This window comes from Rhipicephalus microplus, chromosome 3, assembly GCF_043290135.1.
Source record: "Rhipicephalus microplus isolate Deutch F79 chromosome 3, USDA_Rmic, whole genome shotgun sequence".
NCBI classification, from domain to species: domain Eukaryota; kingdom Metazoa; phylum Arthropoda; class Arachnida; order Ixodida; family Ixodidae; genus Rhipicephalus; species Rhipicephalus microplus.
In genome coordinates this window covers 66606071-66626728 of record NC_134702.1, presented here as the reverse complement: position 1 = coordinate 66626728, position 20658 = coordinate 66606071, and the positions used below count along the sequence as shown (strand labels likewise).

The window sequence follows — 20658 nt, the reverse complement described above, 5'->3', positions numbered from 1 at the left end:
TATTTCATAATGAGGTTGAAGCTGCGTATGTGATCGATTGGTAAAATGTTATATTTTCTGGATAAATGACTTGTATGTGCGTCGCATGGTACGTTTGCAATATGACGAATCGCTTTTTTCTGCAGTAAAAATATTTTGTTCCAATTTGGTTTAGATGTACCTGCCCACACTATACTACCATAGTTTATGTGAGATGAAAACAACGTATTATAGAGTAAAAGTTTAATGTTTGCTGGAAGTATCTGTCGAAGTTTAGAGAGAGCACCACACGTTGGGTGGGAGATCCTATTGGGTGGGAGAACCTATTTGCACCTCGAGAGCTTGGGGTCACGTCATCTGAACAAACAAATCACGTGTGATGTCACTTGCATCATGCCATAGAGCGGCACCTCACTGTCCGCCTTGGCCGTGGCAGTGTCGATGCTGGTAACATAGCAACAAATGCAAAGCAACATGGCGTATGGGTAACTGTGGCCCAGGCAGACTTGTGCAAGTTACTGAAACAAAGTAATCGATTACGATCAACACTACTTCCATTAGATCTATTTGACGGCAGTGGCCAATCGCAGCCCCAGGAGAATAGCTGAGCAATCGCAAAAACCCAATCAATTACTTTTTCATTACAATATTTCAAAATAACATTGTCGTAACACAGTAAAACAAGTGTACTGAAACTGCGAGGAACTACTGTTGCTTTTATGGTAGAAAGAAGGCTAGAGGATCGCGTAAAGGCTAGGAAGCTCTGTGACATTGTACTAAGCGTAGTTAACTTTCCACAGGAGTTGATTCTTTTTTTGAAGTTTTCTCATTTTCTCTTATGTTTTCTTGTCAAGAGTTTAGCTCTTGCTCTGAACACTCAATGCATGCGTAGAGGGAGAGGGTGGTATTATAACTCGGTATCTCTGGTCCTGAGTTACAACGACCAGACGATGCCCCGCACATCGTCTGGTCGTTACGCGGGGCATCGATGCTGGTATTCATCTCTTCTATCAAACGTCACACTTGGCTCCTACAGCAGCTCGGGAGCACTTCAGAGAACGCCAAGAAAGAGGCGCAAAAAAAGGGTCCGTCAAAACCCCCGTTCTATCAGACCTACGGAGTGGTCACAAATTTTTCGGAACAAAAACTGCCGTATAAGACTGATACAACTTAATTTCGCAAAAGAAAAAAATTCTTTTCGCCTTTTCAGAAGGTAACGAGGCATCCGAGAACGGCAATCTCGAGGTTCCCGGAACGAGCGGTGAAATCATCCGGAAACTTCGAGAGATGGAGGATGCCCTGACGTGCACCATCTGCATGAACCGGCACCGCCAGGTGGTGTTCATGTGCGGCCATACAACGTGCCGCAATTGCGCCGCCCGGATCGACATCTGCCACATCTGTCGACGCCCCATCGAGCGAAGGATCCCACTTCATTAGGCTTCCAGTCGAGCCGCTGTGTAGGCACAAAGAAATTTTTGCTTTGTTAAATTTGCGTGTGCGTGAACTTGTGCCTTATTAGAGCGAAAGCCTGTGACGCCTCATCAAAAGTGACAATTGAGCGCAGGGGTCGGCGCCAACACCAGGGATGCAAAATTCGCGCGATGACGTCACTAATGACGTCGTATAGGTGTCACGAATCACTACAATTAGGAATGTCATCATGGTGTCTTTGATGCCACGTTGTGAGGTGAGGGATGCCATAACGTGATAACGTCAGGGAACACGACGATGTCACGCGATGACGTCATAGCTTCTGCAAGCCACCTGCTTTAGCATAGCTTCCTTGAATGACCCACCTTTAACCAAGCGATGTTGTCACGCGATGACGTATGACCCACCTTCAACCAAGCGATGTTGTCACGCGATGACGTATGACCCACCTTTAACCAAGTGACAACGTCGCTTGGTTAAAGGTGGGTCATTCAAGGAAGCTATGCTAAAGCAGGTGGCTTCCAGAAGCCTCGCAATGCCGCCTAACGCGAGAGCAGTGTAAAGCCATGTTAGGTACGGAGAGGTTCCAGGTGGGTGCAGGCCGGGGAAATATGAATACATTGACAGAGATAAAAAAGGTGGCTTTGGCTTTCCAGTCTTCTTGTGCGAATGCGTAACCTACCCTGCGAGATAATTTAAAGTTATTATCAACTGTATAATATATAGTTATCTCGGGAGTCATCATGGTCACAAGCAGCTCATTTGTTTACGATTTCGAGTAGAATGTTGAAGCCAAACATTCGATAGGGCAATGAACAAATAATTTTAATTATGCACTCGAAGACGTGAGTTCAGCCGAATGAAGACTACCCTTCAGACAATTTTAAAGAGTAGATGTGCATTTTCCTTACAATTTTCGCTCAATTTCAAGGGAATGGCAGTTTGACTTTTTAAAAAAGTATTTTCAAGAATTGAAATAAATCATTACCTTTCCGTTTCATCTGGGCTTTCTTTCAAAATATTGTCTACAATTTGGGGGCTTCATTTGCCATTATTCGCTAGTTTTTTTCGGTAGCAATTGGCAACGCTGATGCAAGCCATCATTTGTCATTACTTGACAAGTTTCTTATCTCCGTTTGACAACTTTCAAGAGGAAATAAGCGAAAGCCAAGCTTTATCTTCATGCTATGTCAGGTCGGAGAGGCTGGTGCCAGCATGACGGAATGTCCTCTACTATTTCTTTTTGTCTTCACACTTTATATCCTATAATTTGGCATTCAGAATATGGTAAATAATTTGTACTGTCTCATTCTTGCCTAGCTCTACTCGAGGACATTAAGCGTGGCCCCTCAGAGAACCTGCCAGGCACAAAGCATCAATGTGGCGCCTTCTAACAGAAAAAATTGTAACAACGAATGCTTCTCTTTGGCACCAGCCGAGAGATGGCCAACATGTCCCAATGATTTCACTTGTCCTAGCTTGCACAATGATTGCTGATACTGGCAGAGAATCTTCCCAGGGGTAGTGATGGTTGCCCCCCGAGTGTGTGTGTGTGTGTGTGTGTGTGTGTGTGTGTGTGTGTGTGTGTGTGTGTGTGTGTGTGTGTGTGTGTGTGTGTGTGTGTGTGTGTGTGTGTGTGTGTGTGCGTGCGTGTGTGTGTGTGTGTGGGTGTTTAGTTTTTTCGAATTCGTCACTTTCATATAAGAAAAGCGTTAGACATTTCCGTTCGTTGCGGCTCTCAAAAGCAAGCATTGTCTAGGCATGCTACAGTCGTAACAGAGTGCTTTATTCTATTTCCTTGTTCTTTCTTTTCCTCCCTAAAGTCGTAAAAAGTCCTACGGTGTGGTGTCAGGTCCTGCTCACGCTGAATATCACAGACCTGTATGAATGTGTTTTTATTCCTTCATTTATTAACCAATACTGCTGAGTTCAGTAAAGAATTTGAGTTGGTTACAATGGGCAGTTATGCAAAGAATATTATCAAACAACAGTAGCATAAGATGCATAAAACAAAAAAGAAAAGCTACTGCACCAATACAACTTCATTTATGAAACTTCTGAGGAAAAGACACTAGAAAAGGAATAAGATGCAGAAAACGCGAGAAAAGCAAAAATACCCATAAAACTTCGTTAAAGCAACTTAGAAGAGCAGGCGCTATGACCAGAGGACAAAGACAGTGAGATTTTAACAGTCCACTGGTAAGCGATGATTGGAATATTCCTGAATTGTCAGTTCCAACAGTGCGTGCCTCTAGAGCCTTCCACTGAGCAGTCATTGACGGGAAGAAAGACAGACTTAAAAAAACATTGTTATCTGGCTGTTTTACTAGAATACTGTTCCTGTTTGTACGAATGCACACCACAAAAGATGACCAACTTTTCTAGGCACCACAACGACTGCAGATAACTTATACTACATTACAATACAATGCATTAGAGTTTAAAACATCAAACTTTATCTTCGGGGTTGGGGGTACTTTTGCTCGCTGTACCAGCCCTTGGAAACATCTCATACTTGTCGGAATGATCGAACTTTTTATACAATTATGCAAAGTGGCAGATTAAAGCAGTGTTTGCGTTTTGTGCATTCGGTTACGCTGAGGTGGCTATTATGGTGCCATAGTAGTTCGCACATTGCTCAATTTCTGGTAGGACCCAGCGTCCTACCAGAAATTAAAACCACAAATATAAATATCAATACACTTTCCCTAGGTGATCATTCATTGGCTCTCATGAATGCTGTATGTGACAAAAAATGCAAGCCCTTCAACCTTCATTTTTTTCTGATATGTTGTGTAGCTCGAATAAAAACCAGTGCTCCATTTCGAAAAACAAATGGTTCTTGCAGAATATGCGTTCGAAATTAACGACTACAAGTGGGCATGTTTCACTGCGCGTACAACGTCACTGTAGCAGAAGCTCATTTGAGTGCATAAATTAAAATGTAAATTACAGTTGAGCTTCAAATGACTTGGTTAAGCATCAGGCACTGGTTTGCTCGCATAATATAAAGTGGCTAAAGCCTGCATTGTGTAGCTTAGCCTCTTTTCGGTGCCCTCCTATTTAAAGCGATAATCAGGAAGTTGTGGATGAAGCACGTTCATTCAGTCATTGCTGAGCACCACCATTGCCTGATCGTACTGATTTTACGTTGGAGCCGCCAATGGTTTTGCTTTTGGCCCATGTGACTAAGGTGAGACAATCACACGAGTTCTCTGCACCTGTCTACCACGCTATAGTACAGGCGAGCAAATGCTAGAGATACCGAACAGCCCAGTTCAGCGAGAACAACTTGAACACGGTTTATAGGACACAAATTTGAGCCCTCAAAGTAACTACACTTCTAGTCAGGCTCGTGCATACAAGTACAACTTGAATATTCTGCGCCAACGATTGTGCTACCCAAAAAATACGGAAGGGCCGCGAACTATAACAAATAGCTACGAAGTGCCCTGTTGTAAAGCGTCCTTCGCCGCAGTAAGTGTCTCTATGTGAGAAAGCCCACAGTCAAGTTTGTTCGAATGACGGCGCTGAATGCGAGGGGAAGGAAGGCAGACAGAAAGCCGGCATACAGTAATAGTTGTGGTTCTGCGTCTCGAAAACATGATACACCTCTTCACTGTGACGTCTCTCAAATGAGACAACCTGGGTTTCTTTATCGTGTGCCTAAATATACGTGTACGGGTCCCTGGAATTTATTTTTCATTAAATTGCAGCCGCCGCCTTTGGGCTTCGTTACACCCCGTTACAGTCCATTCTTTCGTCCATCCGTGCATGTGTCCGTGCATCCATCCGTCTGTCCATTGATCTGTGCGTTCGTCCGTTCAATCGTCTTAGTCTGCCCATCCGTCTGTCTGTCTGTCTGTCTGTCTGTCTGTCTGTCTGTCTGTCTGTCTGTCTGTCTGTCTGTCTGTCTGTCTGTCCGCCCGTCTGCACCTCCTGAGTGAGTCATCGAACTAGGCGGTCATGTACCACGACGACCTAGGAGGGAAAAACCGACAGCTTCAGGAGCTTCGCCCCTAAATCCTATAAGGTGTGCTTGAGCACGGAGCGGGCTAGTCTCACATTGGCAGGAAAGCCGAGCATCTCCGTTGGATACCTTCATGAAGTCATGAAATTCTAAGGGTGAGAGTGCATGCGGCAAGTTGTTTTTACACAGCGTAGCGAAAAAATTGCTGTACCAAGGTTACAACTTGACCTGCGCCAACACTACTTCTAATGCAAGTGGAGAAAAAAAGCAGAGAAAAATGAAACATTTACAAGGTACAAAAATAATGTTACGCTGGGTCTGGCCCTCCGACCGACCGACCGACCGACCGACCGACCGACCGACCGACCGACCGACCGACCGACCGACCGACCGACCGACCGACCGACCGACCGACCGACCGACCGACTATATACCTCACTAAATAACTCACTAAGTCACTAAATCAGTCACTAAGTCACCTCACTAAGTCACCTCACTATATAACTCACTAAGCTTCGCCTAAATATGAATCACGCCCCGCCCGCAAAGTGCACTAAAGAACCACGTATTGCAAAAACTTTTTGAAGAGCGAAGCTCCTTTATTCCCGCATTCAGCCATCGCCATCGAAGCTTCCTGAACCGTCCAATCGAGCCGAGGAAAACAAATGCGTGCTCCCTGCGAGCGGGATTGCCGCACTGATTTATACTAGGGGGAGCAGGATGGCGCATCGAGTGCGCGTGGTTGAAGCCACAGTAAGACGCCATTGGTGTGCTGGAAGCCACCACCATACAGTCGCCTGCTGCGGTCGCCAGTGCTTAAAACTTTTTTAAATGAAATCCTGGCATGTATAGAGCAGCAAACTTTACGAATGGAGCGAAAATGTCGTCACGAAGACATTTTACGCATAATAACTTAATAATTCATCAGATCTGCTGAAAGATGGAGGACAGATTGCGTTAGAAAAACTAGCCACCCTGTTTACGAGGTGTCTCCTGACGGAAAGAGTACCAGAGTCTTGGAAGAACGCTAACATCATCTTAATACATAATAAGAAAGGAGATGACAAGGGCTTGAAGAATTACAGACCGATCAGCTTGTTCTCTGTAGTATACAAGCTATTTACAAAGGTAATTGCTAACAGAGTAAAGTAAACATTAGAATTCAATCAACCAAAGGAAGAAGCAGGATTTCGAACAGGCTACTCAACAATTGACCACATTCATACTAACAATCAGGTAATAGAGAAATGCTCAGAGTATAACCAACCACTATACATAGCCTTCATAGATTACGAGAAGGCGTTTGATTCAGTAGAAATATCAGCCGTCATGCAGACACTGCGGAATCAGGACGTAGATGAAGTATATATAAACATTCTGGAAGAAATCTACAGGGGATCAACTGCTACCGTAGTGCTTCATGAAAAAAGCAACAGAATACCAATCAAGAAGGGTGTAAAGCAGGGGGACACAATCTCCCCAATGCTATTTACCGCGTGCTTACAGGAGGTTTTCAGAAGCCTAGAATGGGAACAGTTAGGGATAAGAGGTAATGGAGAATACCTTAGTAACCTGCGCTTCGCCGATGACATTGCATTGCTGAGTAACTCAGGGGACGAATCGCAACTCATGATTAGGGAGTTAGACAAGGAGAGCAGAAAGGTGAGTCTTAAAATTAATCTGCAGAAAACGAAAGTAATGTACAACAACCTCGTAAAGGAGCAGCGCTTCGAGATAGGTAATAGTGCACTTGAAGTTGTAAAAGACTATGTCTACTTAGGGAAGGTAATAATTGCAGAGCCTAACCACGAGGTTGAAGTAACTAGAAGAATAAGAATGCGGTGGAGTACATTCGGCAAGCACTCTCAAATTATGACAGGTAGATAGCCACTATCCCTCAAGAGGAAGGTATATAACAGCTATATCTTGCCGGTACTTAGCTACGGAGCAGAAACCTGGAGACTTACAAAGAGGGTTCAGCCTAAATTGAGGATGACGCAGCGAGCAATGGAAAGAAAAATGGTAGGTGTAACCTTAGGAGACAAGAAGAGGGCAGAGTGAATGGATGTATGGATGCATAAATCGATGGCGCACACATCCCCGTGCAAGGCTACGTCACCTGTGAGTAAACGCCCAACGTTGGGCGCCTGAGACAGAGTACGCTCGACATGAATACAATCACAACAGTAGTAATGGCCTGAAGACAGTGTTGTAATGGTGACGGCAATGACGATTACTATCCAAGATGGTGGTAACGGCATTGACAAGAGCCCCATAGCAATATAAAGGTATGACACTAGTAGCGACAAAACGTGTGTTGCAGTAAAAAGTTGCACGCTGGGTCCTACCATAAATTGAGCAATGTGCGAACTACAATGGCACAATAATAGCCACCTCGGCGTAACCGAATGCACAAAACGCAAACACTGCTTTAATCTTCTACTTTGCATTATTGTATAAGAAGTTCGATCATTCCGACAAGTATGAAATGTTTCCAAGGGCTGGTACATCGAGTAAAATGACCCCCAACCCCGCAGATAAAGTTTGATGTTTTAAACTCTACTGCATTGTATTACCTTACCTGCACCTTAATAATCATCATCTACGTAGCTGCCATGCACAACTGGTGCAGCTTCGACATAAAATAAGCCAAACACTCCCATTCGGAAAAGCTTTAAAGGGGTGCTCGATATTCCCACCAATTCATGTTAAAGTACATGAACTCATGAACGGTTAACGCAGTGGGTAATGCGGGGACCCTGTAACGTACGTGCCCGAATGCCTAGGCTCAATAAAGCTTTAAATACTCTTCTATGATTTCTAGCACAGAACGCCTCTATCAATTAGGCGTGCACAATAGGCAGGACGAAATCGTTGAAGTAAAAAGATCGGGAGTATATTTATGCTGCGGTAAGATAATCGAGGAGGGAATAATCAACATCACTTTTCGCTGCTTCTTTCTGCTTTAGTATTTTGCCTCAATGCATGCGCTTCTCTTTAGGATGTTGCCATGCTTTGAAAGGGGTGATGCCGCCACGACTTGATATTTTGCCCCGCGTCCCATACTTCTCACTAGAGCCGCCGTAGAGCGGAGAGACGCCGACGAGTCGCTGTCGTCAGCTGCGCCGCAGTAGACGCCACCGATGTCACAAAGTTGAGAAAACGTGTGTCGAGGCACTCCCTGCATTTGTGTGAAGTCGACCTGCCCGATTGTTACTTTTTCAGTGATCTTCAGTGTGAAATAGGCAGCGTTCCAGTGCGGCGAAGCGTTTTGGAGTACAACCAGGTTCCACCAGTGCCAAGAAAGATAGACGAGGAAAACGTCAAAGACTCGCGGAGCACGCGCAACTCTTATGGGGAACCTTTTCTTCACTCCTTCGGCTCAGCGTGGCCTTATGTCGACGAATGGAGACCACTCGAGCTCCTCGGCTCCATTCGTTGCTGTGTCGACGGCCGTACGGGTGACTCGAGTAAGTTTTTGCCTTCGGGCTTTTCCTCTAATAATCTCGAACAACCTGAACGTGGGAAAGCACCTTGTTAAGCCTACGGAATCTACCGTTACCGCGTAAATGAAAGGCTCGCGCGGCGTCTCTTCAACTCGCTTCGGGTCGCCCCGAATCAACTGTTCTGCGATAATGTGATTGTTGCGTTGTGTTTCTGGTTACGATTTCATTTCACGTGATAGGATGTCAGGCGGCGGTGGACAACGCCACAGTGTGTAGTGGCTGCGTCTGCTAGACTAGCTGCAAAATTGCATTGTATATATAACGCGTTTTGCTATCTGGCGACAAACCATTCAGGTGGGCGTACCTCTTTTTAGGTGCTCTGGGGATGAGTGATGTCGTGGACTATGGTGTGCCCGCCAACCGCGTCGGCGTAACTACTGCCGCGCCACAATATTACCCGGGTTTTTCATGTGAAAACTATGGTAAGACTGGAGGCGCACCTTGGGACAGTGCTCCGTAAGTAAAGACCCTGTGGGGTCCGTTAACGTGCACTCACATCGCGCAGCAAACGAACCTTTACCAGTTCGCCTTCCATCGAAATGTAATCACTGCGCTGGGATAGAACCTGTAACCTTCGGGTCATCAGCCGAGGAACTGTCCTGTGCTTAGACCACGGATGAACAAACATTTAGAAGATGCAACACCACTCATGCTGGTGCAGTCTTGCGGCAGAAAAGAGAATTTTGAACGCTTCGGTTTCTGAGCGAACCTGTCACTTGCGTTGCTCGCATTCCGCCGCAGTCACAAAGCGCGGGCGCGGAACGCGTTCGACCACGATCGAGCGGTTGCGTTTTCTTTTTCTGTTTTTTTTTTTTTTTGTGGTTGCGGCCTGCGTCGCAAGGCCCCACCAGCTGAAATGTTTCCCTCGGAGCAAGTTACTTTTCTATTTTCGCGACGTTGTGGACACCTGTGGACGCACGTACTACAGTTCTTCGAATAATTCTATAAAGTACTTCCACTGCATTCATTCTAACGGCAGTTTCACCTCGTAAATATTTCTTCCACCGTGGGTTAGACAAACCTTTACAAATCTAAGGTATTTTCCGAGGGAGAGTTTCCACTATCCCATAGTCGAGTAGATCGTACTCAAATCGTGGAATATATATTAAATGCGAAGCATTTCTGAGTGAACTTCGGCGACTTTGACTGTATCTATCTATCTATCTATCTATCTATCTATCTACCTATCTATCTATCTATCTATCTACCTATCTATCTATCTAACCTATCTAACTAATCTATCTATCTATCTTTAGAGCCGCCTATGACTTTTAGCTCTCCTGGGCGTTTCGGTAATAATATCAGTACCAAACCTGGTGTGGCATAACATGACTGTTTGAACAACATATTTGACTAGTCATAACATGAAAATTATGGCATGGATGTCATGAATGTCATGATATACCTTTCATAGTCCTGCAGTCCTTGCGGTGGTTTCGTTCACATTGCATGTTGCAAAAGTGGTATAGTATTACATGATTGCATGGCGAACGCAAGCGACACCCTAACATGAAAATCATGAGATGCGTGTCAAGTAACAACATGACTACATCCCAAGCTCATGATGCGCTCACGGCCGTTTCGTTGCTTCACATGTACCAAACTCGGTATTACGCGACGCGAACGGACGACATAGGTAAAGGACACATACAAACATGATAACGAAATGCGAGCTATGTAAGAACATGACTATATGCCACACTCAGGATGGCCTCGCGGCCTTTTCACATGCTTCACAGATGTCAAATTTGGTATTACGTGACGTGAATGGATGACGAAAATATGGGACTGGTGCAAACATGATAATCATGAGATGTGTGTCATGTGAGAAAACAAAATGGCAGCATATCCGCCAAGTGAATGATGGAGAGTGGTGCGAAGCATCCGTCCATTCATTTGTTCTTGCTTCCATTCGTCCATGCGTGCGTCTGTGTGGCCGCCCATGCGTCCATCCGCCCGTCCGTTCGTCCATCCCTGCGTTCGTCCATGCATCCGCTCCTGCGTCTATCCATGCGTCCATCCGTCCGTGCAGCCATCCGTGCGTTCGTCCATGCATCTGTCTGTGTGTCCGTTAGTCCACCTATTCAACAATCCAAGTACCACCATTTTGCATCTTTTCATCATATATTCCTCATATAGAAGCACCGCCATCCAGCGAACATTCCAAGCACTGAACGAGAGGAGGCACACGCACACTTTCTTACGGCTTGCGCTTTGTGTCTACTTCCCGCCTTTAACCACCTCGAGTTCATGGTATATACTAGTTTACTGTATTCATAGCACTGCGGCCCAACGCTCGCTAAGCTTTTAGGAGCGAAGTTCCTTAAGGCGTGGGCTGTGCGTCCCCTGTATGTAGCCACCTCTCGTTCAGCTCTAAGTATTACGCTAGCCACCGCCCGATCTAAAGGGTACAGCCATATCCATCCGTCCATCCGTCCGTCCATCCATCCATCCATCCATCCATCCATCCATCCATCCATCCATCCATTCATCCATCCATCCATCCATCCATCCATCCATTCATCCGTCCATCCGTCCATCCATCCATCCGTTCATCCATCCATCCGTCCATCCGTCCGTCCGTCCATCCAACCGTCCATCCATCCATCCGTCCGTCCGTCCAAAAGATGCAAGATGTTATAAACTAGACGGCGGTACGTGTAGTTGATTATGAAAGATTCGAGGTGTTATAAAATAGGAATGATGCCACATATGGCGCGTGTCATCGTTCGATATCGTGCGGCGACGTACGCTAGGGGGAGCGTTGCAATAAAATCGAGTGGGCAAAATGTACGGAGGATTCATGGTTTACCAGGTTTACCTCCGGAGCTTCGCCCACTCATCATCATTCACTTCGTGGATATGGCGGCATTTTTTTAAAACCTAGGAGGTTACGCCCAGCGAGTATAACGTAGCAACCCTTTCTAGTCAGATAGTGCTCAATGTACATGCCAATGGCTGCTAAGGGGGAATGAGAGACAGGAGAATTCGGCTTTTAGTCAACGCGCACGCTGCGAATTTTTTTATTGTTCAACAACGCACAGAAGAAATCTCCCACCGGCTCCACCTTGTTGGTCAAAATGCAAGACTGCTTGCACACTCCTACTACGACTACGAGGGACGAACGGGTGCCGCTATAAGGAGCTTCGCCCCTAACAGGACTACATGACACAGTCAATGCACCAATACAATTCGACGTTACGTGGTGCGCTTTCTCGCCGGCGTTCATTTCTACGCGTCACGCCGGCGTTGCGACGCCCGCTCCGGCCCCGCCATATACTCGCAGGCACGCACCGCGCTGCGTTGCTTTGACTCATGCGCATTTCAGTGCGTCCGTCACTCCTCCATCACGAAAAAAGGGAGACGCTGTGTTGTCTGGGTAACGCATCAGCACGAAACGCAGCATGTCGCATTTTGCGTCGGTTGCCCTCGGCCCGCGCCGACGGACGCTGGTCGAGCCGGTCGCGCCTGGCGTCAGACTCTATTGCCGCGACATAGTGCCTGCATTCAAACAACGCGCCCATCACCGCGCTCACAGGGACATACATGCGCGTCGTCTAGTGTTGCGCAGAGACGATGATGAAAGCACGAGAACCCAGCTGGCCCTTGCTGATGTGCGCCACGCGCTTGGGACTCTTCTTGAAGAAGTAGAAGAAGGAGACATCTTTATTGTTCTGCTGTAACGTGCTACGACCATAGTCCCTTTGAGTTGTGGGCACAGGTTCGCCCTTTAATAAATACGTTATATTACACCCCGAGTCCTTCAACATCGTTAAACTTCTGGTGGACGTGCTGGGGAATGAATCCGAGCCCTACGAACGCAAGACAGCGTAGCCCCGACCACCTGCGAGTTGATCCTGGGGAGCTGACACCTGTGCATCAGAGGACCAGTCGCCGTCTTCGAGGTGATTCACCGAAATTCAGTCCACTCCACTTCACGCCAAGGGGAACTCAGTCAATGGACGCCGCGACCATGACAAGTCATGTAACACCAGCCCAAGTGGTGATAAATCAGCCTCACCAGCCACCAGTATTTCATGGCGACTCGTATGAAGACGTAGAAGATTGGCTGAACCTCTTTGAGAGAGTGGCACGTTTCAACGGTTGGGACGAGAGAGAGAAGCTCCGCCGCGTAAACTTTGCTTTGGAAGACTTCGCAAAGACGTGATATGAGAACCATGAAACCTCGTTTACGACCTGGAATGAATTTTAGTGACAAGCTCTGGTGACCTATGCCAGCGCGGATCGCAAAGAAAAGGCGCAGGCTGCGCTGGAATCCAGGAACCAACTCACCAACGAAAGTGTCGCAATGTATATTGAGGACATGATACGCCTGTTCAAGCGCGCAGATTCCCATATGACTGAAGACAAAAAGCTACGCCACCTCATGCGTGTGGTGAAGCAAGAGCTTCACCACACGCATGAGGTGGCGTAGCTGTTTTCGTCCGAATCCCACCACGAACAGTGTCGGCGTTTCATACGGAAGCGACAGCCCTCGAGAAAACGCTAAAACAGCGGGCTCGACAGTACAATCGAGACATAAACTACGCACCTGTCAATGCCTTCTCTGGACGCCAGCAAAGTGACATGGACGCCCTGCGAGAACTCATCAGCTCGGTGATCAGGGAAGAGCTCAGCAAGTTGCAAGCACCTCACGCTGCAGCAATACTGTCTGTTGTCGACGTAGTACGAGATGAACTGAGGCAGATGATACGTGAGCCGGAGCGTGCGCCACAGCCGATCCAACGCATCTCAACGTACTCTGAAATACTCAGACAACCCGCGGCGCACACCAATGCAGCAGTTGCGATGGCCCCTCCTTGCCCACAGACGGTACGCAGCGCACCTCGTCCACTGGAACCGACGGCTACCTACCTGCCACGAGCCCGTGGTGTAGCTCGCTACGTGAATCAAAGGCCCCGGAAAAGTTACATCTGTCGTGACCATGAGCGCATGCCTTTGTGTTTCCATTGTAGGCAAGCAGGGCACCTCTATAGGTTCTGCCCTTACCGACAGGCAGGATTAAGGGGCTTTCCGTTGTGCGCACCATGCCCTCGAAACGGTGAACGGCCAAAGGAGATCGAAGAGTACTTGTCCGCGCGCCAGAGCACACTCACTCCACGCCAACATCAGCCAAGATCGCCGTTGTCCAGGCGTTACCGATCACCCAGCCCACGTGCTTCTTCCGCACGGTCTGGGCATCGTTCTACAAGCCAACACCGCGAAAACTGAAGCAAGCGACCTGTGGAGGTGAGGCCGCTGATAACTACAGTTGCGAAGATCCTCCATTACGGTTTCAAGGTGACGATGCTATGTTTACAGAGGATAAGCGCAACAGTGCGAAGATTACTTCAGATTTGCGGTTGAAAATAGATGGATACGAGCTAAATGCTTTAGCTGACACCGGCGCTGATTATTCGGTAATGAATCACAAATTGGCAAAGAAACTGAAAAAGGTTGTGACAAAATGAAGTGGGGCACAGATACGCACGGCAGGTGGCCACACTATTACACCACTTGGCAGATGCACCTCAAGGCTCGAAATAAGAGGCTTTATTTACGTTTCTGACTTCATCGTATTGCCGGACTGTTCAAGGGAGCTTATACTAGGAATGGATTTTCTGCAAGCCAATGGAGCCATAATTAATCTGCGCAGATCCTGTGTAACGCTTTCGACTGAACAAGCTATGCCGGTGAAGGAATCGGAAAAGCGACGTCTTACTGCTTTGCGCGTTGTTGATGATGACGTCATTGTGCCACCACGCTGTAGTGTAATGGTGCTTGTTGAAAATAAGGCATTTTGTGACCACGAAGGAATAGCGGATGGAAACGTAGAGCTCTTTTTAAACAAAGGAATTAGCGTGGCGAGGGGTGTTGTGCACTTAAGGAGGGGCCGCTCAGATGTTCTCCTTATGAATTTAGGGAATGAATGTCAGCACATCGCGCAAGGTATGGCTATCGCCTATTTACACGAGTTCTGCATGGAGACTGATCTATGCAGTTTAGCGACAACGCCAACCACTCCACAAGAGACCTGCAACGTCGACGCATCAGTTAACGTTAACCATACGCTCCCAGATTATCCAAAGAAACGATTGTTCACCCTTATAAAAGAGTTTTCAGACTGCTTTTCAACGTCCTCTAAGTTGCGACGCACGGTTATTGCAAAACACAGGATTATAACAGAAGAAGCCATGAGACCGATTTACCAACACCCATATCGAGTATCGCAAAAGGAAAGAGACGTAATCAAGAAACAAGTGGAGGAGATGCTTTCAGGTGACGTGATCCAGCCTTCCAGCAGTCCATGGGCGTCTCCCGTAGTGCTTGTTAAAAATAAAGATAACAGCCTTCGATTCTGCGTCGACTATCGGAAACTGAACAGCGTAACGAAACGGGGTGTATACCCTCTGCCGCGTATCGATGATACACTCGATCGACTACGGAGTGCGAAATACTTCTCCTCCCTTGATGTCAAGAGCGGATATTGGCAATTTGAGGTGGATGAGCGCTACCGTGAAAAGATGGCATTCATAATCCCAGACGGCCTCTACGAATTGAAAGCGCTTCCATTCGGCCTGTTCACAGCGCCAGCTACGTTTCAGAGAATGACGGACGCTGTCCTCGCGGGACTGAAATGGCAGTCCTGCTTGGTGTACTTGGATGACGTTGTCGTATTTTCCGCTACATTCGACCAACATCTAGAGCGACTCCGCACTGTATTAGAAGCCATTCGTTGAGCAGACTTGCCCATCAAGCCAGAAAAATGCCACTTCACTTTTGAAGAGCTTCGATTCCTCGGACACGTCATCAGCTCCAACGGCATTCGGCCAGATCCCGAAAAGACAGCTGCCATATCGAAGTTCCCAACACCCAAGGACAAGAAGTCGGTACGTCGCTTCCTGGGTTTATGCGCGTACTATCGGCGATTTGTGGAACATTTTTCGATCATTGCTGAACCACTTACTAATCTAACAAAAGACAAGGTGCCCTTTATGTGGGAAACTGACCAACAGGAAGCATTTGATGAGTTAAGAACACGCCTGCAAGCCTCTCCAATCCTCGCCCACTTTGATGAGACTGCCGAAACTGAAGTTCACACTGATGCGACTAACGTCGGCCTCGGAGCCATTCTAGTCCAGCGGCAAAACGGCCAAGAAAAAGTGCTAGCGTATGCCAGCCGCAAGCTTTCGAAAGCTGGGACAAATTACACTGCAACCGAAAAATGGTGTCTCGCGGTCATCTGGGCCATAATTAAATTTCGGCCGTACCTCTAAGGTAGACCATTCCGAGCAGTAGTGACCACCATTGCATGTGTTGGCTGGCGAATCTGAAGGATTCCTCTGGCCGACTAGCAAAATGGAGCCTTAGGCTACAAGAGTATGATGTTACCGTGGTATACAAATCTGGGAAAAAGCACAGCGATGCCGACTGCCTGTCACGTGCACCAGTGGAGACAAATGAGGCGGAGGAAGAAGACTTCCCGTTTCTAGGCGTCGTCCAGGCATCAGAAATTGCTCAACAACAACAAAATGACCCCGATTTGCTGCCGCTTATACAGCGTCTGCAAGGACTCAACGTTAAAGTCCCGCGCACTTTATCCAGAGGGCTCCCTTCGTTCTGTCTTCGAGAAGGGGTCCTTTACAAGAGCAACTTCAAGCCTCATGGTGACAAGTTTTTTCTCGTTGTACCTGCACCTTTACGAAACGAGATTCTGCACGCATGTCATGATGAGCCAACATCTGGACACGTGGGTGTCAGCCGTACATTCGCCAGAATTCACCTAAAATTCTACTGGCCAAAACTGTTATCATCAGTTCAGTGTTATGTGAAAACTTGCCGTGAGTGTAAAAGATGAAAAACTCCATCCTTGAAACCTGCAGGCCTCCTCCAGCCAATAGATCCACCACATGCCCCATTCTAACAACTCGGTATGGATCTCCTAGGCCCGTTTCCGACATCGACTGCACGCAAGAAGTGGATAGTCGTAGCCTCGGAATATCTCACTCGTTACGCTGAGACTGACTCGCTGTACACTGCAACAGCTCTTGAAGTTGCCAAGTTCTTCATCAACAACATAGTCCACAGACATGGTACACCCAGCGTCGTAATTACAGATCCTGGCCCAGCTTTTACCGCAGACCTAATGAAATGTCTGATGCGAATGACACATACAGACCACAGAAGAACTACAGCATACCATCCTCAAACAAATGGCCTAACGGAGCGCCTGAACAGAACTCTGACTGATATGCTTTCAACGTATGTCGACGTCGAACATAAGCTGTGGGATGAAATATTTCCCTACATCACGTTCGCATATAATACAGCCGTTCAAGAAACAACGTGAGTGACACCATTTGAACTTGTATTCGGCCGAACAGTGACTACTCCACTGGATGCCAAGTTACCACTGAATGATGAAAGCAGCAATCCACCTGGCCTAGACGACTTCCTGCAAAGAGCCGAGAAAGCACGACAGATGGCGAGGTACAGAATACGCCGCCAACAGCGTATCGACTCCTATCGGTACAATCAGCGTCGTACCGAAGCACATTTTCAACCAGGGGACAAAGTATGGATATGGACCCTAGTGCGTCACCGTGGACTTTCTGAAAAACTTTTCAGCCGCTACTTTGGGCCTTACGAAGTACTCCATCGTGTAAGCGATGTAACTTACCAAGTCAGATCCGCTATACACGGGAGCTCAAAACGCCGCAACCCTACAGAGGTTGTACATGTAGTCCGGATGAAGCCTTACTATGAAAGATCACCGGAAGACCAGTGATGCCTACCACGAATCTATTCATTGCCTCATGCATCGGTACGATGCGTATGAGGACGGGGATTATGCCGCGACATAGTGCCTGCATTCAAACAACGCGCCCATCACCACGCGCACAGGGACATACATGCGCGCTGACTAGTGTTGCGCAGAGACGATGATGATAGCACGAGTACCCAGCTGGCCCCTGGTGATGTGCGCCATGCGCTTGGGACTCTTCTTGAAGAAGTAGAAGGAGACATCTTTGGTGTTCTGCTGTAGCGCGCTACGACCATAGTCCCTTTTAGTTGTGGGCACAGGTTCGCCCTTTAATAAATACGTTTTATTACACCCCGAGTCCTTCAACATCGTTACAATATATAGTGTGCTCGCGTTTTAGGGGCAAAGCTTCTTATAGCGGCACCGTTTCGTCCCTCGTAGTCCTAGTAGTAGTAGTAGTAGTAGTAGTAGTAGTAGTAGTAGTAGTAGTAGTAGTAGTAGTAGTAGTAGTAGTGTGTAACCAGTCTTACATTTTGACCTCCAAAGTGGTGCCGGTGGGAGATTTCTTCTGTGCGTTGTTGAACAATAAAAATTCGCGGCGTGCGCGTTTACTAAAAGCCGAATTTTCCTGTCTCTTCATTCTCCCTTAGCTGCCATTGGCATGTACATTGAGAACTATCTGACAAGAAAGGGTTGCTACGTTGTACTCGCTGGGCGTAACCTCCTTGGTTTTAGAAATATTTAGCGAGCGTTGGGCCGCAGTGCCATGAATACAGTGAACTAATATATACCATGAGCTCGAGGTAGTTAAAGGTGGGAAGTAGACACGAAGCACTAGCCGTAAGAAAGTGTGCGTGTGCTTCCTCTCGTTTAGTCCTTGGAATGTCCACTGGATGGCGGTGCTTATGTATGAGAAACATATGTTGAGAAGATGCAAGATGGTGGTACTTGAAGTGTTGAATAGGTGGACGAACGGACACACAGACAGATGCATGGATGGATGCACGGATGGCTACACGGACGGCTGGACGGATGCGCGGACGCTGGAGTGGATGCATGGATGAACGCAGGGACGGACGCACAGATGGACGTGCGGACACACGCACGGATGGGCGGATGGACGCACGTGCGGCCACGTAGACGCACGCATAAACAGACGGTAGCAAGTACGAATGGACGGACGGATGCTGCGCCCCACTCTCCATCATTCACTCCGTGGATATGCTGCCATTTTTTGCTAACGTAATGCCACCGTGTCAAGCGCGACTCCATGATGGCCTCGTGGCCGTTTTTCTAGTTCTACATATACCAAATTTGGCGTTACGGGACGTCAATGGATGACGAAATATGTGACTGTTGCAAACATGATAATCCTGACACACGTGTGATGTAAGAACATGACAACAAAACACGCTCATAGCGTGCTCGCGGGTATTTCGCTAGCTCCACATATACTAAATATCGTATCACGTGACGTGAATAGATGACAATGGTAAGCGACACATCCAAACATGATAATCATGACACGCCCCGCCGCGGTGGTCTAGTGGCTAAGGTACTCGGCTGCTGACCCGCAGGGCGCGGTTTCGAATCCCGGCTGCGGCGGCTGAATTTCCGATGGAGGCGGAAATGTTGTAGACCCGTGTGCTCAGTTTTGGCTGCACGTTAAAGAACCCCAGGTGGTCTAAATTTCCGGAGCCCTCCACTACGGTGTCTCTCATAATCATATAGTGGTTTTGGGACGTTAAACCCCACATATCAATCATAATCATGACACGGAAGTCATGTAGGGCATCATTTATTTCCACCTCGTAACGTTGTGCTGATCTTAAAGTCACATGTCAATTTTCCTCATTCGTGCTTCGCATATCATCGATTCCCACTGTACGTGGTATATGCGATTTTTTTTTTGTTTCCACCAAGCTAGGATCCAGCGCGTACGGAACGCTGTGCGAGGTTGCATGTCCGATATTCGGAGATGCAGCGTCCTCGGTATGGCGACGCAGTCCAAACACTGCCTCAGAGCTTAAGCTTACCATTTGCGGCTAAGCAAGCAGAAAATCTCGCTAATAATGACAAATTGTACCGGATGTTTTATTCCCAGAGTGAGATGAAACAAATCAATGGCTAATTTCGCTACTTGTTTACTCCTGTTCATAGAGCTTCCTAAAATTAACTAGAGGGGACTTTGGCGCTGCGATCGTTCAGCGACCATGGGAATCATGTGTAGTGCACACATTTGCCTAGTCTTTGTACTTGCGGGCGGTGAATCGTACTTGCGGCTTTGTTTATTGCTGTGTTTCGGTTTTGTTTTGAAACAAATATTCAACCTTTTTGAGCTTCGTGACCTGATTTGGAAAGGTAAGTCTAAAAGAATAAGGTTGTGAAGCGCAATCGGTGAACATTCGCTGATTTTTGTTCCGTGAGTAAACAGCTCCAAGCCACACGAACACACACGGAGCCAAAATGAGGCCAGAAGTACGAAGATTAGACAAATGTGTGTACTACTCATCATTCCCATGCTCGCTGAAGCACCGTGCGTTGCAGCTGCCATAGACACTAGCGCCAGAGTTTCCTCTAGTGTATATTAGGAAACTCTATGCTCCTGTCAGCGCAGTTTGTGTGTAGCAAGAGCAAGTCAGGATCAAGCAGGTGATCACTTCTGCTTGCCTGCTGACATATTGATTGTAAACAAAGTTATCGGTGGTAAGCGACAAAAGTTTTTAAAAGCGTACGAAATAGGCAATGAAAAATAAACATTTCATGTATTGATGTGGCTTATGACACACATAACAAACGCCACTCCTTGCCAAACCTATCAATTTTAAGGCAGTTACTTCAAAGACTATGTTTTGCTGCACAAGCGTTTTGTTTTCTTACACCCCGTAGCTTTGATAGTGTTGAACCACAGTGGTGAAACACTGTATAGAGAAGTACAGACCATCTCAAAGTGTGGAAACGTCGCCTCGACTCAACCCCTGTTTACGTATTTTTTTCTTTTTTAA

At 47.1% G+C, this 20658-nt stretch overlaps 2 protein-coding genes across 4 annotated transcripts in view; both read left to right on the top strand.

Moving 5' to 3' along the window:
• The window catches only part of LOC142803224 (uncharacterized), a 42080-nt gene extending 33344 nt beyond the window's left edge, over positions 1-8736 (top strand). The window contains exons 7-8 of one of the 2 annotated variants that reach the window (XM_075888328.1): positions 1190-1439; positions 8609-8736. In XM_075888328.1, coding sequence (XP_075744443.1) covers positions 1190-1419 — 230 coding nt within the window. In that variant the 3' untranslated portion in view covers positions 1420-1439; positions 8609-8736. Of the gene's footprint in view, positions 1-1189; positions 1475-8608 lie in introns of those variants that run through there. The other variant, XM_075888327.1, reaches the window with a different exon arrangement.
• The window catches only part of LOC142803223 (uncharacterized), a 40496-nt gene continuing 28492 nt past the window's right edge, over positions 8655-20658 (top strand). The window contains exons 1-2 of one of the 2 annotated variants that reach the window (XM_075888326.1): positions 8764-8853; positions 9204-9311. In XM_075888326.1, the coding sequence (XP_075744441.1) occupies positions 9309-9311 (3 nt within the window). In that variant the 5' untranslated portion in view covers positions 8764-8853; positions 9204-9308. Of the gene's footprint in view, positions 8854-9203; positions 9312-20658 lie in introns of both variants that reach the window. The other variant, XM_075888325.1, reaches the window with a different exon arrangement.